At 48.8% G+C, this 24,785-nt stretch overlaps 1 protein-coding gene across 1 annotated transcript; it reads right to left on the reverse strand.

Annotated features, from left to right (window-relative positions):
* Positions 1–639: 639 nt before the first annotated feature.
* LOC145396310 (uncharacterized) lies at positions 640–23,916 on the reverse strand (the record flags this gene model as incomplete). Its single annotated transcript, XM_080269711.1, is given in 10 exon segments — positions 640–896; positions 1,248–1,512; positions 1,924–2,496; positions 3,613–4,310; positions 4,744–5,287; positions 5,615–5,833; positions 6,677–7,243; positions 14,592–14,752; positions 22,757–22,868; positions 23,851–23,916. Coding segments are annotated over 10 exon segments (3,462 nt in total), but the record flags the coding sequence as incomplete, so codon positions are not given.
* Positions 23,917–24,785: the final 869 nt, after the last annotated feature.

Genomic DNA, 24,785 nt, shown 5'->3' on the forward strand with positions numbered 1-24,785 from the left:
GTGGTCGTGGTGGTCGTGGTCGTGGTGGTCGTGGTCGTGGTGGTCGTGGTCGTGGTTCTGGTCGTCGTGGTCGTGGTCGTCGTGGTCGTGGTCGTGGTCGTGGTCGTCGTGGTCGTCGTGGTCGTGGTCGTCGTGGTCGTGGTCGTCGTTGTCGTGGTCGTTGTGGTCGTCGTGGTCGTGGTAATCGTGGTCGTGGTCGTCGTGGTCGTGGTTATCGTGGTCTGGGTCGTCATGGTCATCGTGGTCGTGGTTGTGGTCGTGGTCTTGGTCGTGGTCGTCGTGGTCGTGGTCGTGGTCGTCGTCTTCGTGGTCGTGGTGGTGGTGGTGGTCGTGGTGGTGGTGGTGGTGGTCGTGGTGGTGGTGGTGGTGGTCGTTGTTGTCGTCGTGGTCGTCGTCGTCGTGGTCGTCTTGCTCGTCATGGTCGTCGTCGTCGTGGTCGTCGTCGTCGTGGTCGTCTTGCTCGTCGTGGTCGTCGTCGTTGTCGTGGTCGTGGTCATGGTCATGGTCGTGGTCGTGGTCGTGGTCGTTGTCGTTGTCTGCGTGGTCATCGTCGTCGTGGTCGTGGTCGTGGTCGTGGTCGTCGTGGTCATGGTCGTGGTCGTGGTCGTCGTGGTCATGGTCGTGGTCGTGGTCGTCGTGGTCATGGTCGTGGTCATCGTCGTGGTCGTGGTCATTGTGGTCGTGGTCGTGGTCGTCGTGGTCGTGGTCGTGGTCGTGGTCGTGGTCGTAGTGGTCATTGTGGTCGTGGTCGTGGTCATTGTGGTCGTGGTCGTGGTCGTGGTCATTGTGGTCGTGGTCGTGGTCGTAGTGGTCATTGTGGTCGTGGTCGTGGTCATTGTGGTCGTGGTCGTTGTCGTGGTCGTGGTCGTGGTCGTTGTCGTGGTCGTGGTCGTCGTCGTTGTCGTCGTGGTCATCGTCGTCGTGGTCATCGTCGTGGTCGTCGTCGTCTACGTGGTCGTGGTCGTGGTCGTGGTCGTCGTCATGGTCGTTATGGTCGTTGTGGTCGTGGTCGTGGTCGTGGTCGTGGTTGTGGTCGTAGTGGTGGTCGTGGTCGTGGTTTTGGTCGTGGTTTTGGTCGTGGTCATGGTCGTGGTCGTCGTCGTGGTCGTGGTCATCGTCGTGGTCGTGGTCGTGGTCGTCGTCGTTGTCATCGTGGTCATCGTCTTCGTGGTCGTGGTCGTGGTCGTCTTCGTGGTCGTGGTCGTGGTCGTGGTCGTCTTCGTGGTCGTCGTCGAGGTCGTGGTGGTGGTGGTGGTGGTCGTTGTGGTGGTGGTTGTCTTCGTGGTGGTGGTGGTGGTGGTGGTCGTTGTCGTGGTGGTGGTCGTTGTCGTGGTGGTGGTGGTGGTGGTCGTCGTCTTCGTCGTCGTCGTGGTGGTCGTAATCGTGGTGGTGGTGGTCGTCGTCGTGGTGGTGGTGGTCGTGGTCGGGGTCGTGGTGGTGGTCGTGGTCGGGGTCGTGGTGGTGGTCATGGTCGTCGTCGTGGTCGTAGTCGTGGTCGTCGTCGTGGTTGTGGTCGTGGTCGTCGTTGTGGTCGTGGTCATCATCGTCGTGGTCGTGGTCGTGGTCGTGGTCGTCATGGTCGTCGGGGTCGTGGTCGTGGTCGTGGTCGTGGTTGTCTTGGTCGTCGTCGTGGTCGTGGTCGTGGTCGTCGTCGTCGTTGTGGTCGTGGTCGTCGTGTTCGTGGCCGTCGTCGTGGTCGTGGCCGTCGTCGTGGTCGTGGTCGTCGTCGTCGTCATCGTGGTCGTGGTCGTGGTCGTGGTCGTCGTGGTTGTGGTCGTGGTCGTGGTTGTGGTCGTGGTTGTGGTCGTGGTCGTGGTCGTGGTCGTCGTGGTCGTGGTCGTCGTGGTCGTGGTCGTCGTGGTCGTCATCGTCGTCGTGGTCGTGGTCATCGTCGTTGTGGTCGTGGTGGTCGTGGTCGTGGTCGTGGTGGTCGTGGTCGTTGTGGTCGTGGTCGTGGTCGTGGTCGTTGTGGTCGTGGTCGTCGTGGTCGTGGTCGTTGTCGTAGTCGTGGTTGTGGTCGTCGTGGTCGTGGTCGTAGTCGTAGTCGTGGTTGTGGTCGTGATTGTGGTCGTGGTTGTGGTTGTGGTCGTGGTCGTGGTTGTGGTCGTGGTTGTGGTCGTGGTTGTGGTTGTGGTCGAGTTTGTCGTCGTGGTTGTGCTCGTCGTGGTCTTAGTTCTGGTCGTGGTCATGGTCGTGGTCGTTGTAGTCGTGGTTGTGGTCGTGGTCGTGGTCGCCTTCGTGGTCGTGGTCGTCATCGTCGTCGTGGTCGTCGTCGTCGTCGTGGTCATTGTCGTCGTTGTGGTCGTGGTCGTCGTGGTCGTTGTCGTCGTCGTGGTCGTCATCGTCGTTGTGGTGGTCGTGGTCGTGGTCGTGGTGGTCGTGGTCGTGGTCGTGGTGGTCGTGGTCGTGGTGGTCGTGGTCGTGGTGGTCGTGGTCGTGGTGGTCGTCGTGGTCGTCGTTGTCGTGGTCGTGGTCGTGGTCGTGGTCGTGGTCGTCGTCGTGGTCGTGGTCGTCGTCGTCATAGTCGTAGTCGTGGTCGTCGTGGTCGTGGTTGTGGTCGTGGTCGTGGTTGTGGTCGTGGTTGTGGTCGTGGTCGTCGTTGTGGTCGTCGTGGTCGTGGTCGTCGTGGTCGTGGTCGTCGTCGTGGTCGTCGTCGTGGTCGTCATCGTCGTGGTCGTCGTCGTCGTCGTTGTGGTCGTGGTGGTCGTGGTCGTGGTGGTCGTGGTCGTGGTCGTGGTCGTGGTCGTTGTGGTCGTGGTCGTGGTCGTTGTGGTCGTGGTCGTCGTGGTCGTGGTCGTGGTCGTGGTCGTGGTCGTGGTCGTCGTGGTCGTGGTCGTGGTCGTGGTCGTGGTTGTGGTCGTGGTTGTGGTCGTGGTTGTGGTCGTGGTCGTGGTCGTGGTTGTGGTCGTGGTTGTGGTCGTGGTTGTGGTCGTGGTCGTGGTCGTCGTGGTTGTGCTCGTCGTGGTCTTAGTTCTGGTCGTGGTCATGGTCGTGGTCGTTGTAGTCGTGGTTGTGGTCGTGGTCGTGGTCGCCTTCGTGGTCGTGGTCGTCATCGTCGTCGTGGTCGTCGTCGTGGTCGTGGTCATTGTCGTCGTTGTGGTCGTGGTCGTCGTGGTCGTTGTCGTCGTCGTGGTCGTTGTCGTCGTCGTGGTCGTCATCGTCGTTGTGGTGGTCGTGGTCGTGGTCGTGGTGGTCGTGGTCGTGGTGGTCGTGGTCGTGGTGGTCGTGGTCGTGGTGGTCGTCGTGGTCGTCATCGTCGTCGTGGTCGTGGTCGTCGTCGTGGTCGTCGTCGTCGTCGTTGTGGTCGTGGTCGTGGTCGTGGTCGTGGTTGTGGTCGTGGTTGTGGTTGTGGTCGTGGTCGTGGTCGTGGTCGTGGTTGTGGTCGTGGTTGTGGTCATGGTTGTGGTCGTGGTTGTGGTCGTCGTGGTTTTGGTTCTGGTCGTGGTCGTGGTCGTGGTCGTCGTCGTCGTGGTCGTGGTCGTCGTCGTCATGGTCGTCGTCGTCGTCGTCGTCGTCGTCGTCATCGTGGTCGTCGTCGTCGTCGTGGTCGTCGTCGTCATGGTCGTGGTCGTCGTGGTCGTGGTCGTCGTGGTCGTGGTCGTGGTCGTGGTCGTCGTGGTCGTGGTCGTGGTCGTCGTGGTCGTGGTCGTTGTCGTGGTCGTGGTCGTGGTCGTCGTGGTCGTGGTCGTCGTGGTCGTGGTTGTGGTCGTGGTCATCGTGGTCGTGGTCGTCGTGGTCGTGGTCGTCGTGGTCGTGGTCATCGTGGGTGTGGTGGTCGTGGTCGTGGTCGTCGTGGTCTTGGTCGTCGTGGTCGTGGTTGTCGTGGTCGTGGTTGTCGTGGTCGTGGTTGTTGTGGTCGTGGTTGTTGTGGTCGTGGTTGTTGTGGTCGTGGTTGTTGTGGTCGTGGTTGTTGTGGTCGTGGTCGTCGTGGTCGTGGTTGTGGTCGTGGTCGTGGTCGTGGTCGTGGTCATTGTGGTCATCATGGTCGTGGTCGTGGTGGTCGTGGTCGTCGTGGTCGTGGACGTGGTTGTGGTCGTGGTCGTTGTCCTTGTTTTGGTCATGGTTGTGGTCGTTGTGGTCTTGGTCATCATGGTCTTGGTCGTTGTGGTCTTGGTTGTGGTCTTGGTCGTGGTCGTCGTGGTCGTGGTCGTGGTCGTGGTCGTCGTGGTCGTGGTCGTGGTCGTGGTTGTGGTCGTCGTGGTCTTGATTGTGGTCGTGGTTGTGGTCGTGGTTGTGGTCGTGATCGTGGTCGTGGTTTTGGTCATAGTTGTGGTCGTCATGGTCTTGGTCATAGTTGTGGTCGTCGTGGTCTTGGTCGTGGTCGTGGTCGTGGTCGTGGTCGTGGTCGTGGTCGTCGTGGTCATGATCATGGTGGTGGTCGTGGTGGTGGTCGTGGTGGTGGTCGTGGTGGTGGTCGCCGTCGTGGTCGTGGTCGTGGTCGTGGTCGTCGTGGTCGTCGTCGTCGTTGTCATTGTCATGGTCGTGGTCGTGGACGTGGTCGCTCGTCGTGGTCGTGGTTTTCGTCGTGGTCGTCTTCGTGGTCGTGGTCGTCGTGGTCGTGGTCGTGGTCGTGGTCGTGGTCGTCATGGTCGTGGTCGTCGTGGTCGTGGTCGTGGTGATCGTGGTCGTGGTGATCGTGGTCGTGGTCGTGGTCGTCGTGGTCGTCGTGGTCGTGGTCGTCGTGGTCGTGGTCGTCGTGGTCGTCGTGGTCGTGGTTGTGGTCGTGGTCGTGGTCGTCGTGGTCGTGGTCGTGGTCGTCGTGGTCATGATCGTGTTCGTGGTTGTCGTGGTCGTGGTCGTTGTAGTCGTGGTTGTCGTGGTCGTGGTTGTCGTGGTCGTTGTGGTCGTGGTTGTCGTTGTCGTTGTTGTGGTCGTGGTCGTGGTTGTGGTCGTCGTGGTCTTGGTTGTGGTCGTGGTCGTGGTCATGGTCGTGGTCGTCGTGGTCGTCGTCGTGGTCGTGGCCGTCGTCGTGGTCGTGGCCGTCGTCGTGGTCGTGGCCGTCGTCGTGGTCGTGGCCGTCGTGGTGGTGGTGGTGGTGGTGGTGGTCGTGGTCGTGGTGGTGGTCGTCGTCATGGTCGTCGTGGTGGTGGTGGTGGTCGTGGTGTTGGTGGTGGTGGTGGTGGTGGTGGTCGTGGTCGTCGTCGTGGTCGTGGTCGTGGTCGTCGTCGTTGTGGTCGTCGTCGTGGTCGTCGTTGTGGTCGTCGTTGTTGTGGTCGTCGTCATGGTCGTGGTTGTGGTCGTGGTCGTCGTCTTGGTCGTGATTGTGGTCGTGGTCGTCGTCGTGGTCGTGGTTGTTGTCGTGGTCGTCGTCTTGGTAGTGGTCGTGGTCGTCGTAGTGTTGGTCGTGATCGTCGAGGTCGTGGTCGTCGTGGCCGTGGTCGTCGTGGTTTTGGTCGTCGTGGTGGTCGTGATCGTGGTGGTCATGGTCGTGGTGGTCGTGGTCGTGGTCGTCGTGGTCGTGTTCGTGGTCGTCGTGGTCGTCGTGGTCGTGGTCGTCGTGGTCGTGGTCGTGGTCGTCGTGGTCGTGGTCGTGGTCGTGGTCGTGTTCGTCGTTGTGGTCTTGGTCGTGGTCGTGGTCGTCGTGGTCGTGGTCGTGGTCGTGGTCTTGGTGGTCATGGTCGTGGTCGTGGTCGTCGTGGTTGTGGTCTTGGTCGTGGTCGTCGTGGTCGTGGTCGTGGTCGTGGTCGTCGTGGTCGTGGTGGTGGTGGTGGTGGTGGTGGTGGTGGTGGTGGTGGTGGTGGTGGTGGTGGTGGTCGTGGTCGTGGTGGTGGTCGTGGTCGTGGTCGTCGTGGTGGTGGTCGTGGTCGTGGTCGTCGTGGTCGTGGTCGTGGTCGTCGTGGTCGTGGTCGTGGTCGTAGTCGTGGTGGTAGTCGTGGTCGTGGTGGTCGTCGTCGTGGTCGTCGTGGTGTTCGTCGTCGTCGTGGTCGTCGTCGTGGTCATCGTCGTTGTCGCCGTCGGGGTCATGGCCGTCGTCGTCGGGGTCGTGGTCGTCGTCGTCGTCGTCCTGGTCGTGGCCGTGGTCGTGGTCGTGGCCGTGGTCTTGGTCGCAGCCGTGTTCGTCGTCGTCGTCGTCGTCTTGGTCGTGGTCGTGGTGGTGGTCATGGTGGTGGTGGTGGTGGTCGTCGTCGTGGTCGTCGTCGTGGTCGTCGTCGTGGTCATCGTCGTGGTCGTCGTGGTAGTCGTGGTCGTCGTGGTCGTCGTCGTGGTCATCGTCGTCATTGTCGTTGGGGTCGTGGCCGTCGTGGTCGTGGTCGTCGTGGTCGTGGTCGTGGTCGTCGTCGTCGTCGTCGTCTTGGTCGTGGCCGTGGTCGTGGTCGTGGCCGTGGTCTTGGTCGTGGCCGTGTTCGTCGTCGTCGTCGTCGTCTTGGTCGTGGCCGTGGTCGTGGTCATGGCCGTGGTCTTCGTCGTGGCCGTGTTCGTCGTCGTGGTCGTGGTCGTGGTCGTGGTCGTGGTCGTGGCCGTGGTCATGGTCGTGGTGGTGGTGGTGGTGGTGGTGGTGGTGGTGGTGGTGGTGGTCGTGGTGGTGGTCGTGGTCGTGGTGGTGGTCGTCGTCGTGGTGGTGGTCGTCGTCGTGGTCGTGGTGGTCGTGGTCGTGGTCGTCGTGGTCGTGGTCGTCGTCGTGGTCGTCGTCGATGTCATTGTCGTCGTCGTTGTCGGGGTCGTGGCCGTCGTGGTCGTGGTCTTGGTCGTGGTCGTGGTCGTCGTCGTCGTCGTCTTGGTCGTGGCCGTGGTCGTGGTCGTGGCCGTGGTCGTGGTCGTGGTCGTGGCCGTGGTCGTGGTCGTCTCCGTGGTCATGGTCGTGGTGGTGATTGTTGTCATGGTGGTGGTGGTGGTGGTGGTGGTGGTGGTGGTGGTCGTGGGTGTGGTGGTGGTCGTGGTCGTGGTGGTGGTCGTCGTCGTGGTGGTGGTCTTGGTGGTGGTGGTGGTCGTGGTGGTGGTGGTGGTCTTGGTGGTGGTGGTCGTCGTGGTGGTGGTCGTGGTGGTGGTGGTGGTCGTCGTGGTGGTGGTAGTCGTAATCGTCGTGGTGGTGGTCGTGGTCGTCGTGGTGGTGGTCGTGGTCGTGGTGGTGGTCGTAGTCATCGTCATCGTCGTGATCGTGGTGGTGGTCGTGGTGGTGGTGGTGGTCGTGGTGGTGGTCGTGGTGGTGGTCGTGGTGGTGGTCGTGGTGGTGGTCGTGGTCGTTGTGGTGGTGGTGGTGGTGGTGGTGGTGGTCGTCGTCGTGGTCGTCGTTGTCATGGTCGTGCTCGTCATGGTCGTTGTCGTGGTCGTCGTCGTGGTCGTCGTCGTCGTCGTGGTCATCGTCGTCGTCGTGGTTGTCATCATGGTCGTGGTTGTGGTCGTGGTCGTCGTCTTGGTCGTGGTCGTTGTCGTCGTAGTGGTGGTCGTGATCGAAGTGGTCGTGGTCGTCGTCGTGGTCGTGGTCGTGGTCGTCCTGGTCGTGGTGGTCGTGGTCGTGGTGGTCGTGGTCGTGGTGGTCGTGGTCGTGGTGGTCGTGGTCGTTGTGGTCGTGGTCGTCGTGGTCGTGGTCGTGGTCGTGGTGGTTTTCTTGGTCGTGGTGGTCGTGGTCGTGGTGGTCGTGGTCGTGGTGGTCGTGGTCGTGGTGGTCGTGGTCGTGGTGGTCGTGGTCGTGGTCGTGGTCGTGGTGGTCGTGGTCGTCGTGGTCGTGGTCGTCGTGGTCGTTGTCGTCGGGGTCGTGGCCGTCGTGGTCGTGGTCATGGTCGTGGTCGTGTTCGTCGTCGTAGTCGTCGTCTTGGTCGTGGCCGTGGTCATGGTCGTGGCCGTGGTCTTGGTCGTGGCCATGTTCGTCGTCGTCGTCGTCGTCTTGGTCGTGGCCGTGGTCGTGGTCGTGGCTGTGTTCGTCGTCGTGGTCGTGGTCGTGGCCGTGGTCGTGGTCGTGGCCGTGGTGGTGGTGGTGGTCGTGGTGGTGGTGGTGGTCGTGGTGGTGGTCGTGGTGGTGGTCGTGGTCGTGGTGGTGGTCCTTAATACCATCACTGTCTAATGTAGGAAACATTCTTATACGCAAGGGGCACTTGGCCTGATGAGGTTAAGAGGGCATGAGCAATGTGCCCATAATGGTCAATATACTGTAGCAGATGCATATATCTATTATTGTGCTAAGATCAACAGACACCTAGCAGATACGGAAATGATTAAAAAAATACAAAAATCTCTTGATACAGTTAGATACATAAACAGATCGATAAATAAACCACCAGGGTGATAAAGAGAAAGATCGTTATGCAGACACAGAAAGACAAGGCGAACAGAGTGAAACAGATGCCTGTATATAAAGCAAGAACAATACCACAGTGCTTGTAAACAAAATGTATTTATCTCTAAATGAGAATGGGTACTGTAGTCTTTAACTAACAGTAATCTGTCAAATAAGTAACTTCCTTCTTTACGTCCTTACATATGACGTCCTTGGCATGAAGTAGTTAAGTAATGGAAGGGAAGTAGGGAATGGCATAGGGTGGGCAAGGAAGGCAAGGACAGAGGAACTGACAAGATTAAGGAACATTTCACTGTTAAATATGAAGCACACAGTTATGTGTAATGAAGCAATAGCACACACACACACACACACACACACACACACACACACACACACACACACACACACAACATTTTGCTGGTATACTCAGAAGTAACTCAAATGTTTCACCAACTTGTGATATCGCATTAACGTGTTATTTGCGATGACACAGGATGACTGAACTTGTCTTCTCCTGTTTTTTTCTTTTATTCTTTTTTAGGCTAGGACACCCCTTGTTATTATTTTGGTATTCTTGTATTTGAGATACTTTAGGGAAGGTAGTGTACTTAGGCCCGAATGCTTACCGCCTGGTAGTCATGAAGCTCATGGGTCAGAATTTAAGATATCTGTTTCAGTTATTAATATGCCCCAGTGCACTAGCTGTGGGTGTTGTTGATGTCAAGAGGTTATGTAAAGGATTTGCGTTCACAAGCAAAGGAGGTGGCTGATGACCCTGCTTATTACCAGCAGTGATAGTAAAGCTGGTATTGTTTTCAATTTTGTCTGTCTGTGTAGCCGTTGGCACGATGACTTTGCAACCGCTCAACATATCATCACAAAATTTTACAGGTGTGTAGTAGGGATGAAAATTTCCTTCGAGTTCGAAATTAGTGAAAGTAGGTCAAGGTCAAGGTCAAGGTCATAGTCCGAGCCTCGCTAGGTATGTATCGGCTCGAGGCTGGTGTGATTCCCTCCTGGGAGGGGGTCCTCTAGTAATAGATATTACCGAACAGATCCATCCAGCTAACCTGGTCACTGACTCCTGCATAATGGTTGTCATTCACAGTTGTTGCCACGAGTCACAGACAATGCACCAGCACAATCCTTCACTAAAAACAGTGTAGACATACAGTGTATTAGCTCAACTTATGCCTTCCTCGTTATTTTCCTTTCTTCTAAATGTTTTTCAGTTAGCTGCAGTTCCTTTAATTCTTCACACATTAGCGTCAGTTTTGATAACATTGTTCATTGGCCAAATAATCCCACACACCTTTTCTTTCTTAGGTCTTTTAAAGCCATATGTAATACAGGTCGAACCACAGAAACATAAAATTTAAGAGCCTAGTCTCTTCTGTGTTCATTGATCATCAGTTTTGTTTGCATAGACCTACGTCTGTACTGTAACTGTGTGATCATCTTACTCTGTATTGTGAAACTTGGTAATATTTACTTTATTTTGGCTGGCGTCAGACGAATTTCCTTACGCTTACAAAAGAAAAAAAGTAAGTCAAAGGGTTGATGTATCATGGCCTCAGATCCCTTGTCTTGTCCATCCGGAAGAACCCAAATAAAAATTATGTCTCTTCCCACCTCCCCCTCCCCCCCACCCCTCATCATCCCAGCCCTCCTTCCCTCTTCCTGCCGGCAAACCGTAGAGAAGTTCGTCCTATAGTGCAGATACGTACCCTCTTCGCTTGTGTACCAGTCCTATGCCTATAACTTCCCTCTATACTGTAATCTTCAGTATTCCACTGTTGTGAAGAAGCGTAACTGCTATGCAATTCATGTCGAGCCTGTTCATGTGAGTATCTTAGGTGTGGTTATATCTTTGTTGACAGGAAGAAGAGGTGAATCACAAGTACTTGAGTTTCCTTTAGTATTATTAACCCCTCTCGTGCAGTGACACCTTTCTGCAGTTAATTCCTGATATTTGGAAAGGTTTTATTAAGCCTAATGAAATCTTGAAAGCGGATGTGTTCACAGCTTTCACCAGTTCCTTCACTGCTGGCCACTCCCCATAACTGTATAGATTTGGAACTGGATGGGTTTAATAAAGCATTCTTTAATTCCTTCACTGCTGGCCACTCTTGATACCTGAGAACAAATGTCTGGTGGTAGTCTATCTATCTATATACCTAGGCTGCTTCCCCCAAGGAAAGGGAGGTAGCCGAGACAGGACGACACACTCCCCATTTACTCATCCATTCAAACACATTCATTCGCATCTTAGCCCCAAAGGGGAGAACGGACAGATCCTCACCGCACCACACCGCACAAGGGTCAACTGCGCAATGCAATCAGTGACATCCGCAGCAGGGCCCGACAGCAGAACTGGTTTACCCCTGCCACATCATAACAGACCCATCCCCTTACCCGCACCTGACCTGACTAACTGATCAGACCAAGTGCGGGAGAATATCCCCTCAGGGCTGCGTCATCACTTATTCATTCACAATTTCTCTCCATTTATTTCTGTCACGCACAGCCACTCTTCCTTGCTCAACAGACATCCCTCTCACATCCAGCGCTCTCTTCACACTGTCCATCCATCCTATTCGTGGTCTTCCTCTCAGCCTTACACCTCTCACATCAGATCTAGTTATCTTTTTCACCAATCGCTCATTACCCATTCTCTCCATATGCCCAAACCATCTCAACACCCTCTGCCCAACTCTACCAGCCATCTCCCGAACAACTCCAGTTCTCCTTCGCACTTCATCATTTCGCACCCGATCCATACGCGTCACTCCACACATACTCCTCAGACACCTCATCTCCATTACATTCAAACTTTCCCTCTCTGCTACACCCATATTCCATGTTTCAGCCCCATATAACGCAGTTGGTGGTAAGAAGGGAATATAAAAGACGTAATAGTTTTGGAAGAGTAAACCCTTTCACTGCTCGGTATTTTGTGTTAGTTCATTTTTTTTTTTTTAAGTTAGGAGAGCATCCAGGAAAGAAGAATTAAATTTTTTACATAACGGCGCTGCCTAGAAAGTTATATCAAAGTCTGAAAGAGTCATGTTGAGACAGTAACAGCAGGACAAGTTCGTCACGGTACTGAAGGTATTAAGCCTACAAACCGGGTTAACATAACACTAATTAACCAAATATATTTGCATGCATCTTTATGGAGGTGTTTTTTGCTACATCCAGATAATGATCCCACAGTAAATTTAAGGGAGACCAAGTGAAGGGGTTACTGGGGGCTGTATGAGACCTTTTTAGTTCCACTGTTTATTCCAGAACTGAGTTACATCACCGGGGGGTAGATTGCACACAGTGTTGATGGTGTCGTCGTAGTGGTGGCATTATATAGTTTTAGCAGTATAATTGTAGGTCTGTTTAGCAAACTATCAGTATTAATGAACACTTCAGTATGCTGACCAATTACCTATTATTTTGCTGTGGCCAGATTTTTTGTACTTAGAAGGTTGTACGTACAACCTGAAGTGGTTAGGTACAGCCTTCATTAGTCCAGTCACAAAGTGCAAGCCTACTTAAAGTGGATAAAATCGTGTGATAGAGTAAGAATGAGACATAGCATGCATCATCTTATGATGTAAAAAGATCAAAGGTTGAAGTTTCAGAAAAATAGTCTCACCACCGAAATTAAAAAGGAGAGCCACATGCAACCCATGATTCCAAGAGATTAGTAAATAGGTGTGAGAATATAACACACGATTGACATCATCATAAAAGCGTAAAGGAGGTAACAGCAGTTGTAATATGTAATTTCAGCAATGAAAAATGATGAAGTGGGATCATTTAATGCATACAAGCATGGTGATGGTAGTTCTGTGTGTTTGTGTGTGTGTGTGTGTGTGTGTGTGTGTGTGTGTGTGTAATTTCTGTTTAGTCTCATTCTACTTTTCCCCACGTATACTTTACCTTGATATCTAATACACCACACAAATGTAATCTTTATTGTTCTCCTGCCGGGTGAGGCCCATATGGGTTTACATTTGTGGAGAGGCTGCCGTTAATTGCTCACAAAATGTCACTCGGAGGAGGGCAGGTTGGTCACTCTTGCCTTAATGTTGAAAATGAGAAGCCTATCCCTGGGCACCTCTGTTCCAGATGAGACAAAGTAAAATAGATTGCATCTTGATGTAATTTACTGTAGGTAAATTACACTGACCTCCAGGCTATGCTGTCGACTCTGAGCATAAACTTGACAGTGTGCTCCTTGAGTTTCAGCAGTGCTACAGGATGCACACTGTCACATGTCACTGCATCGGTGCTAATACCTCCCCTTCATACTAAACACATGCTCGGAGCTTCTCAGTTAAGACTAGTGTGCTGGTACTGTCATATTTTTAACACTGTGGAATGTATTTTGGAAGTGTACCTAATAATGATTCAATGAAAATCCCAGCCAATGATCAAACAGGCAGTCTTCTAGGGCACCACCTGACCATCATAAGGAGGGGGGTGGAGGGAGGGGGGGTAGATAGTTTTGTGGATTACTGGAACACAAACACGTCATGGCGGCAGAAGTCATACTGAAGAGGTGTCCAGAGCCAAAGGAAAAACTGATGGACGGTTTGTGATGAACTGGAAGTTAATCGAAATCAGTAATTTCTATAAAATATATTGGAGATAATTTTGCCTCCCTCCTCAACGTGAGACTGATGTTTTATTATTATTATTATTATTATTATTATTATTATTATTATTATTATTATTATTATTATTATTATTATTATTATTATTATTATTATTATTATTATTATTATTATTATTATTATTATTATTATTATTATTATTAATTTATTATTATTTACTATTATTATTATTTTTATTATTATTATTATTTATTATTATTATTATTATTATTATTATTATTATTATTATTATTATTATTTATTTTTATCATACATAGTTATACACAACATTTTGCACGCTCATCATAATATATTGTAACTTAACAGCTATACACAAATAAAAAGTACTTTGCCGATGCCTTTCACCATTAAAGACAGTTTTTAAATTGCTTTGCGTCTTTTCTAAGAAGCAGTGTGTCATGCTCTTTATGTGCTTTTCTTGTAAATATGTCGAAAGATGCTTCAAGTAAGTGTTGATTTTCACACACACACACACACACACACACACACACACACAAACTATTCAATTATGTTATATCAAGCAAAAACGCAATTAATTTCAATATGTGAACAAGCACAGGAGAGTACACACACACACACACACACACACACACACACATACGTTGTCTGATAAGATACCAGCACATGTTACTATGATCTACGCAAGGTAAGTCATCAGATGCTGCCTTGAGTACGTAATGTTTCTCAAATTACTGTATGTCATTTTAATCAACTTGTCCAAAAACGTAATGATACCAAAACTAAAAAGAGCACTCATATCTGACCAGTGCTGTATGTTAGGGGAGAGAGAGAGAGAGAGAGAGAGAGAGAGAGAGAGAGAGGGGGGGGAATGGCAATGACTATGGGAAAGAAGTTCAGTGAGTGAGAGTGAAACAGCAAATGGGAATGGGAGTGTGACTATGTATGAGGGAAAGAGTTGAAGTGTAAGTGTGAGTATGTATGTGAGAATGAGTTGAAGTGAAAGTGTGAGTATGTGTATGAGAAAGAGCTGAAGTGTGAGGGTATGTGTATGAGAATGAGTTGAAGTGTGAGTGTGAGAGTTTGTGGGAAGAGGGATGGGGGTGTATGGGGGAAAGAAGTGAAGTGTGACTATGAGAGTCAGGAGGAATAAGGATGTGAGTGTGTATGCGAGAACGAGTGAAGTAACACTGGGAGAGGAAGATGGAAAATGAAAGAATGCTACAGTGTGAGTGCGTGTGGCAGAGGAAGTGGAAATGAGAGTGTGAATGGGAATGAGTGTGGGCCAGGCAGAGAATAAGCACTGCAGGGAATGAGAGAAAAGGAGCGGGACAGGAAGGAGGATTGGAAGTGGAAATGGAGGCTCGAGAATGTGGAAGAGGAAGAGGAACTGAGGATGTGAAATAAGAGACAATAATAGGGTGAGAGACAGCAGAAGTGGAAAACAGGTTATAGCAGATATATAAAGTCAAAGTAGGATGAGAGAGAGAGAGAGAGAGAGAGAGAGAGAGAGAGAGAGAGAGAGAGAGAGAGAGAGAGAGAGAGAGAGAGAGAGAGAGAGAGAGAGAGAGAGAGAGAGAGAGGAGGGGGGACCAAGTTGTTTGGATCATAGTTAGTGAACGAGGTAGCTAACTAGATTAAGTGAGTAATGGAGGGGATGATAATTACTTAGTGAATAAAACGATTAATTAATGACTGACGGTATGACGTGAGCTGGTGAGTAAAAGATAAATGCATGAGTAAACTTGAGAGTTGCTGTTGCTCCTCAACTTAGGTATGAAACGAGTAGACCCTTCAAACACACGCATTCCTGTGACAGACAGTGTATCGCCAGGATCGGAACAGGGTCTTTCCACACTGCCAATACCAGAGAACATGTAGGAGGCATAGCCTCCAAAAGGAAGAGCTGTGGATACGAGATAAATTATGAATAGTAGTGGGAGCTGGTACTGTGACTACTTGACAAATGTGGATAAGTCCACCGCCTGGGAATGTTGTGCAAGTCCAGCTAACGGATCTTTTCCCCATAGCACTATCATAGTAGTACCTCCCGGGACGATAGTAACACCTACATACAACGTTATATTTGAGGGAGTGAGGGAAGAACCGTAATCCTTTGAAAGAGGTGAGTGACTGATGTGAGGTATATAAATGTGTGAGTGAGGGAGGAAGGGAGGGCGTCGAGTGACTGTCTTGGGCAAGTGAGAAAGGATGCAGCGTTTGTAATTAATGGTGATGAGTTCATTAAGTGAATGGAGATAACGAGGGAAAAAACATGCGCTAGTGAGATATGCAGGAGAGGAACTGAGAAAAGGAGATGAGTAGGAGCAGGAACGTTAAAGAATTGTTCTAATCTGTGAGGCTGGTAAGTCAGGTGAGGGAAGAGATCGTGAGCGAAGGAGCGAAGGTGAGTAGATGAAATGACAGGTAAGGTGAGTGTTTGTCTAACTGACTGGGAGGTGAAAAAGTGGAGGATGGAGGGAGGTGGGGGAATATGGATAGGGAGGTGAATGCAAGGAGGCAAAAAAATGTGAAAGAAGATTCAAAAGTAAAAAGCAGAGCAAAAAGTATCAAACCTAATGGTCCTTTGAAAGGCTGTTTATTAAAACGAATACTCTGCAGTGGCTAATGCTGTGGGTCGAAGATTTTTTTTCCTTAATGCAAAGAAGAAAGAACCAAAGGCCAGTGGTCTGCAAGGTTGTTTCCTCCAAGAAATAAAAAATACAGAGGACCAAATTCAAGGTCCGTTCATTTCGAGATGTCTGGACACACTGTTTGAAAAACTTGAGGCTATATGCAGTAGCCAATATAGACAGAGGTAAATAGTTCCAGAGCTGAGCTGTTGCATACATGAACGAGTGGGAGTAACGGATAATTCTTGCGTTAGAGGGTTGAATAGAAAAGGAACAAGAGTTTGTTGCTAGATGGGTGCTACACGCCTATTGTAGTGGTGGAGGGATGCAGGTAGACAGTTCAGGGAAGCAGTGACCATCAAAGTACCAAAAGAAAAGAGGTGAAGATGCAAAAGTGCAGGGAAGAGAAAAAGGTTAAAGGAAGCCTGTAGGAGAAGGATACTCAATGAGACGAAAAGCCTTGCCTCCACCTTGTTTAGATGAGCTGTATATGGTTAGCCTCCTGATAGATGAGAGTTGTACTCTACACAGGGGCGAACAAAACCCGTGTATAAGGTCAGCGATTGTGCAGGGGTAAGCAAGTCATGGAGTCGGCTTAGCACGCCTAATCTCTTGGAAGCTGATTTTACAAAATAGGTAATATGATCTTTACGTGATAAATCTGAGAGAATGAAACCCATAGTGTGTTCAAAGATGAAGGGTTGAGTTGGATATTGTAAAAAATTACAAGATACACCTGCAGATGATTTTGACTTGTTCAGTGATGCAAGAACTAAGTTTTTGATGCACTAAAAACAAGATAACTTTTACCTCAAGTAGAGATACAAGCCAAGTCAGACATTAGGTGTGCCGTAGCCTCTTGTTTACTGAGGAAACTGCTGAGATGGACGCTCCATAGGTGAATGGAAAAGTGAAAGTTGGAGTCATCACAGTATGAGAGGATTGGGTAAGATGTACAGGTTAGAACGTGAAAGATGAATATAAAGAAGAGAGTTGGTGATAGGGGAGCCCTGACGAACACTACTATTGAGAGTTCTAGGAGAAGAACGGTGGCCGTCTAAACCAGCAGCTATGAAACGACCAGAAAAGAAGCTAGAGGTGAAGGCACAGATAGAGGGACGGAAAACGTAAGAGGAAAGTTTTGAAATTAACGGTGTATGCCAGACTCGATCGAAAGCCTTTGAAAAATCAAGTGCAATGACATAGCTTTTGCCAAAGTCACGAAAAGAGGATGACCAGGAGTCTGAAAGGAGATGACAAGATTGGCAGTGGAGCGTCACTGACGGAACCCTTACACACGATAGGAAAGAAGGTTGTGAAAGGAAAGGTGCTTTAATTTGTTTGTTAAGAATGGTTTTAAAAACATTAGAAATACAGGATATTAAGGCAATAGGGTGATAGTGAGAGGGCTGGGAATGCTCACCCTTCTTTGGGACAGGCTGAATGACAGCAAACTTCAAGCAAGAAGGAAAGGTACAGTTTGACAAAGGCAAAAGAATTTATCGAGGTAGAGTGGAAGCACAGACGCACACTTCTTGAGGACAACAGGAGGGACCCCATCAGGCCCATGGGCCTTGTTAGAACTGAGGTCAGTCATGGCAGAAAATACATAAATTGAAGAAATTTTAATGTCAGCCATGAGGAAGTCAGAGGGATGAAGGATTGGAGGAACAACACTGAAATCGTCTAAGGCAGCGTTTCTTAACCTGGGGTGCTAGCTCCCCCAGGGGGTGCTGAAATCAATTTTAGGGGGTGCTGGAAAATGCTGCATTATATTTTTTCTTACTGGATTTGCTTAGTATTGGCATCCTTGATTCTTTTATCTTTTGAGACGGTATAAAATAAACCGTCAGGCAGTACTTCACTTTACTTTAACACTGCAGTGGTGTAGCAACTGCAGTCCCAGTAACCAGATGTAGAGGGCTGCTGGACTGACACCTTATTACAAAGGGGGTGCTGAGGTCGGAAAAAGCTAAGAAACTCGAAGGTGATTTTTTTTTTTTTTTTTTTTTAGGAAGAAGGAACCAAAGGCCATGAGCCCGCAATAACAGTTCCCTCCAAGAGAAAAACAAAATACAAGAGAGAGCCAAATTCAAGATCCATTCATTTCGAGATGCCTGGACACACTGCGTTTGAAAGACTGATCATAGGCAGCAGGAAATACAGACAGAGGGAGACAGTTCCAGAGTTGACCTATTGCATAAATGAAGGACTGGGAGTAACGGTTAACTCTTGCATTAGAGAGCTGGACAGAAAAGGAATGAGAGTTTGTTGCTAGACGGGTGCTACGCACCGTCGTAGAGGTGGAGGAATGCATGCAGACAGTTCAGAGGAGCAGTGACCATTAAAGTAGCGATAGAAAAGAGAAAAAGATGCAACAGTGCAGCGAAGAGACAGAGGTTGAAGGGAGTCAGTAAGAGGAGGAGAGTTAATGAGACAAAAAACGTTTGACTCCACCCTATTGAGAAGAGCTGTATGTGGGGAGCTTCCCCACACATGAGAGTTGTACTCCACACACGGGCAGATAAAACCCCTGTACAGAGTCAACAATTGTGCAGGGGTAAAGAAAGAACGGAGTCGGCTTAGCACACCCAATCTCTTGGAAGCAGATTTTACAAGAGGTGTAATATGATCTTTCCAAGATAAGTCCCGAGTAAATGAAACCCCAAGCATGTTCAAGGATGATGCAGGATAAAGCTGAATATTATTAAACATTAGTGGGCATACCTGTGGAAGATTTTGACGGGTTGATAGGTGTAAGAACTGAGTCTTAGATGCATAAAAAGCAACCATATTATTTTTACCCCAGTCAGAGATACGAGCCAAGTCAGACATTAGGCGTGCCATAGCCTCATCCCTTGTTTGTTGAAGCAAATGCTGAGATGGACGTTGCGGGAACCGAATGGAAAGGTGAAGGGTGGAGTCATCAGGGTATGACTGGATAGGGTTAGATGTACAGCTGAGAAGGTCATTGATGAACAAAAGGAAGAGAGTTGGTGATAGGACAGAGCCCTGAGGAACACCACTGTTGATAGATCTAGGAGAAGAACGATGGCCGACTACAACAGCGGCTATAGAATGACCAGAAAGGAAGCTAGTGATGAAGGCACAGATAGAAGGATAGAAACCGTAAGAGAGCAGTTTGGAAATTAAAGATTTATGCCAGACTCGATCGAAAGCCTTTGAGATGTCAAGTGCAATGGCAAAGCTTTCGCCAAAGTCCCGAAAGGAGGATGACCAGGAGTCTGAAAGGTAGGTGAAAAGATCGCCAGTGGAGCGTCCCTGACGGAATCCGTACTGACGATCAGAAAGAAGGTTGTGATGGGAAAGATGCCTTAAAATTTTTCTATTGAGAATTGACTTGAAAACTTTTGAAATACAGGACGTTAAAGCAATTGGACGGTAGCTGGAGGATTGGGAGTGGTCACCCTTCTTTGGGACAGGTTGAATGAGAGTAAACTTCCAGCAAGAAGGAAAGGTACAAGTTGACAAAGGCAAAAGAGTTTGCCTAGGCAGGGTGTAAGCACAGAAGCACAGTTCTTGAGAACAACAGGAGGGACTCCATCAGGCCCATATGCCTTATTAGTATTGAGGCCAGTGATGGCAGAAAATACATCAGCTGAAGAAATTTTAATGTTAGCCATGAGGAAGTCAGAGACGGGAAGTGATGGAGGAACAGCACGGGAATCGTCTAAGGTGGAATTGGAGGAGAAAGTCTGTGCGAATAGATCTGCTTTAACAGTAGAAGAAAGAGTTACTGAACCATCAGAGTAGAAAAGAGGAGGGAAGGATGATGAGGTAAAGTTGTTAGAAAGGTTTTTGGCAAGGTGCCAGAAGGAGCGGGAAGAATTTGAGTTGGAGAGTTGAGAGCACTTAGTACGGATGAAATTATTTTTAGCAGAGCGAAGAACAGACTTAGCACGATTCCGGGCAGAAATGTAAAGATGATGTGATTCAGGGGTGGGTTGGCTCCGGTACCTTTTGAAGGCCCTCTCCTTGTTGCGGACAGCATTAGAACAAGCGTGATTAAACCAAGGCTTTCTTGCGTTAGTCAAAGGATATGTGAAAGGAATGTATGCCTCCATGCCCGAGAGAATAACCTCCGTAATGCGCAAAGCACACCAGATGGCTCTCGGCCATGGAAGCAATAATCATTTCAGGGAAAATCAAAGAAGTACTGCCTGAGGGCCTCCCAATCCGCGACTCCAAAATGCCACAGACGACGTTTCCCTGGAGGGTCCACAGGCCGTACCGGAGTGATAGGACAGGTTAAGGTGATAAGGTTGTGATAAAAGAAGCCCAACAGAGAGAAAAGATTAACAGTGTAAGCAGAAGCATTAGCTGTAAGGAAGAGGTCGGATATGTTGGAACTCACTCCAAGGCAACCACTGATAGGGGTATGGTGATGTACAAGCTGTTTTAGGTCATTACAGGTATAAAAGATGTATTCTTGTTCACCAGGTGGATCAGTGAAAGGAGAGCAGAACTACAGGTGGCAGTGAACATTGAAATCCCCTAGAATGGAGATCTCAGAGAAAGGAGAAATTGAAAGAATGTGTTCCATCTTAGAAGTAGGATGGTCGAAGAATTTTTCATAGTCAGTAGACTTAGTACATAAATAAAAGCACAGATATATTTAGCCAGAGAATGACAAGATAGTCGAAGCCAAAGAGTGGAGAATTCAGAAGATTCCAGTTCAGGAACAATGAGAGCAAGATATATCGTTGTGTACAAATACGCAACAGCCACCTTTGGCTTAGAAGTGAGTATGGAAAAAGTATAAGGATACAGCAGAGGGTTTGCTGTTAGTCACCTCAGACAACTGGGCCTCTGTGAGGAGATGAAGTTGAGGTTTATAAGAGGAGAGATTTTTCTTCAACAATGAGAAAGTTATAGAGGCTGCCACGAATGTTGCAGAACTGAATATGCAGTGAGTCAGACGGTGGTTCCAGGCATCTCGCTTGGTCATCACAGGGAGGGGGGGCGGATGGTCGGGACTTTTATGCTCCCTCCCCCCCAGGGAGTCCGAGGCATTGTGCTGAGATGCCACTTTTCTTAAACTTACAATAGGAAGAGCAGTGTGTGATGTGCACGTAGTTTGGTGTTAACAGTTGGAGGAATTTGTACTGAGTAGAGTGCTGGCCAACTCTCTGTGTTACTGAAACAGTGAAGAGGTTCAGCCCAGGGGAGTGGTCAGAAGATAGTCCCGAGGGCTGATGAAACGGGAGCTCCAGCTCTCCTTGAGGGAGGGAGGGAGGGAATATTGCCTTGTTCAACTGGTGCTACAGTCTACCCCCTGCAAATAATAAATTAAGGAGGTTCCTCAATCTGCCACCATTTCCTTCAGTCAAAGCCAGGAGAGAGAGAGAGAGAGAGAGAGAGAGAGAGAGAGAGAGAGAGAGAGAGAGACCTCCATGCAGCATAGTGTAATTGGCACTGAGTATCGTAGGTAAGTGCGAATGAAACACTGTTTATCACATTACCTTAATCTATGGTAAATGAGTGAGCTGAGTGAGCACAGTTCAGTGAGAGAATTGTACTGAGTGAGGTAAGTTATTTTGGGGTGTAAGGTCTTGAGGGGAATGGGAGTGTGAAATGAATTAATATCAGTAAATAACTGTGGTCAATACAGGAATTTGAGAAAGTATGGTAGAAAGGTGGCTGGGTGAGGAAGAGGGTGACTGAGTTCCCAAAATGAAGGAGTTACGACAATGAACTAGGAAGGGAGGTGAGTTACCGTGATGGTGAGAGGTGAATGAATGAAAGAGAGGTTAGTGAGTGTGGAGAGTTCATGAGTGAAGGCAGAAGGGAGGTAACTGGCTGGCTGAGGATGGCGGTGATTTAGGGATGGAAATGAGTGAATGACACATGCATAGTACCTGAGTTTGAGAAGAGGTTAATATGCATTATGTCACCATAACCACGACAGGTTTGTCAGTCATCATGAAATCGGTCAAAAAATCATGTGTACACACTGGATAGAAAACAGTGTGATACCACAGGCAATGAACACTGCAGTGTGTCCGATATTTATTCTTCACCAAGGCCCAGACATGCCGTACAACACTTGCTAGGAGCAGTTTATGTGGGATTGCTATTATGTGGATATTCAGATGATGTAGCCTTTACGCTAAGGGTCGGTAATAGCTTCACGTACCACATGTGAAGTTTCCATGGTTAATGGCCAGGCTGCAACGTTAATCTGGGATACCGACTGATCAACACAAGGTAGCATCATAAACAGAAACAGAAAGAGCTAAAAATCATACCATGGTGGCAAAATGACAGGAGACGAATGTCGTGTATTTAGTTTGGATGTCACCAAACCAATCCTGAACTCATCTAAATGAAATAGTCATTTGGTATTCAAAAAGTAATAGATATAACAGTAGTGGAGGTATTCTATTACCCTTGTCTCTAACCTACTTACACTGTAAATAACTCGGTAGGCTGCTGAAAAAAATCGTCTGATAGTTTTGAGAGTGTAAGTGATAAAACTGTCATCGTAAATACCGTCAGTAAATGTAATTATATTCTGGACTCTCACAATGTTAGGTTTCCTATAACTGGCTATTTTTACAGGATTAATTCGTTGTTAATCCCGAATTCAGTACGATATTGCACTCTTGTGTTGACCTGTAACAAACACATGATAATATATAATGAATGCATTCCATACCATAGGACTTGGATGATATATGATGATATATAATATGCCACACAGCCAATCATACCATTACTCCCCACATATGTTGGAACTATACTGTACATATTGACAAAAAGTGGGGAGGGGGGGGAACCAGAGGATCAAAGATAAGGAAAGGTTAGTGGGAGACAGAAGCAAGTGAGGATAGGCAGAGAGAGAGAGAGAGAGCATGATGGAGAGGAGTGAAAGTGAGGAGATACAGAATGATGGAGTTAGTGAGAAAGATAAATGGCATGGAGAGTGAGGAATGGAGAGGAGTGTGTGGGGGGTGGGGTAAGGCAAGCAGGAAGTGAATGGTGGATTCAGTGTGGCGTAAGCTGTAGTACCCGAGGCATGTGATCTGTTGTTACTGCAGTGTGTTGTGACTTGTAGTACCCGAGGCATGTGATCTGTTGTTATTGCAGTGTGGAGTAAGCTGTAGTACATGAGACATGTGATCTGTTGTTATTGCAGTGTGGTGTGACTAGTAGTACCCGAGGCCTGTGATCTGTTGTTACTGCAGTGTGGAGTAAGCTGTAGTACATGAGGCATGTGATCTGTTGTTACTGCAGTGTGGCGTAAGCTGTAATACCTGAGGCCTGTGATCTGTTGTTACCGCAGTGTGGTGTGACTTGTAGTACCCGAGGCCTGTGATCTGTTGTTACTGCAGTGTGGTGTGACTTGTAGTACCCGAGGCCTGTGATCTGTTGTTACTGCAGTGTGGTGTGACTTGTAGTATCTGAGGCCTGTGATCTGTTGTTACTGCAGTGTGGTGTGACTTGTAGTACCCGAGGCCTGTGATCTGTGGTTACTGCAGTGTGGTGTGACTTGTAGTATCTGAGGCCTGTGATCTGTGGTTACTGCAGTGTGGTGTGACTTGTAGTATCTGAGGCCTGTGATCTGTGGTTACTGCAGTGTGGTGTGACTTGTAGTATCTGAGGCATGTGATCTGTTGTTACTGCAGTGTGGTGTGACTTGTAGTACCCGAGGCCTGTGATCTGTTGTTACTGCAGTGTGGTGTGACTTGTAGTATCCGAGGCCTGTGATCTGTTGTTACTGCAGTGTGGTGTGACTTGTAGTATCTGAGGCCTGTGATCTGTTGTTACTGCAGTGTGGTGTAAGTTGTAGTACCCGAGGCCTGTGATCTGTTGTTACTGCTACATAACAACATAGCACTCTGTGTTTTGATAATGGCAGTGAATCGTGGTGAATTCTGGCGACAATAGTAAGCTATTGTGTGGACCATAAGAATTTCATTTTGCCCTACAGTACTTGGGGCAAGAAGTATTTTTGTATAACACTCTTCCAACATAATCAACACTCCCTTCCTTCCTTCCAGTGCAGAGGTATGTTTACATTTTCTTGTCTGTCTGGCTCACTATCACCTAATAAAATTGGTCTGGCGCTAGTTAGAGTATATTACTAACTTGTTTCTGGCAATAAACATGTTGATGGTGATACTATTAACACTCATACTCCCGTAACTTGCTCTGATCTTTGTGAAATTCCGTGATATTACTTGGTAACACTATGATTAATCCATATGTATGGCGACGTTGTTATCTACTTCATATTAGGAACCTGCAAAAAAAGTATTCAGCTGAAAGATTTATTTTTTTTTTTACTGAATAAGTTTAATTCCACTTTCATCCAGCCCAGCCTTTCGGTGTTGGACGTACTCCTTACCTGAATACAATAGTGTGGTGACAGCAAGATGTCATCGTAGCGGAGTTGACTCCTTAATGCTCTCATGTCTGTTTGTACATTTTTTATTCAAGTTGACAGAGCCTCTAGTACAAACGAAATTACTGAAGATTAAGTTTCACCATCCGTTTTACAAAATTCTGCATTAAGATGAAGTAAAGTTTCCTCGATTCAGCATGACTGTATAAGTACTTGGTGGGACTGAAGTGTTTAGTTTACAGGCTGGGTTTATGTTGCTCTAACAAGTCTCTTCAGTACTGTGCCATCGTTCTACCCCTGCTTCTTGCGGCATTCAAAATATTATCCTCATCTCTGGGAAGATCTCTAGCAGTGATAGGATTACTGAAGATTACAATAACACTTTTTGTACCGATCGGGTTACGGAAGACTATATTTACACCTCGTGCAGCGATGGGGTTACTGATGATTATATTTACACCTCGTGCAGCGATCGGGTTACTGAAGATTACATTTACACCTCGTGCAGCGATCGGGTTACTGAAGATTACATTTACACCTCGTGCAGCGATGGGGTTACTGATGATTATATTTACACCTCGTGCAGCGATGTGGTTACTGAAGATTACATTTACACCTCGTGCAGCGATCGGGTTTCTGATGACTACATTTACACCTCGTGCAGCGATGGGGTTACTGAAGATTACATTTACACCTCGTGCAGCGATGGGGTTACTGAAGATTACATTTACACCTCGTGCAGTGATCGGGTTACTGAAGATTACATTTACACCTCGTGCAGTGATCGGGTTACTGAAGATTACATTAAATTTTTAGCCTCTGCAGTTCATCAAGTCGTTTCTAAACCAAGCCAAAAAGTCTGGCTGTAGCAAGACCAAAATATAAAGAAGGCCTCGTAGTGAAGGGATAAACCAACATTTTATTTGTCCTATTGAGCA

Source organism: Coenobita brevimanus, chromosome 36, assembly GCF_032717465.1.
Source record: "Coenobita brevimanus isolate Jiangsu-jjx chromosome 36, ASM3271746v2, whole genome shotgun sequence".
Taxonomy (NCBI): domain Eukaryota; kingdom Metazoa; phylum Arthropoda; class Malacostraca; order Decapoda; family Coenobitidae; genus Coenobita; species Coenobita brevimanus.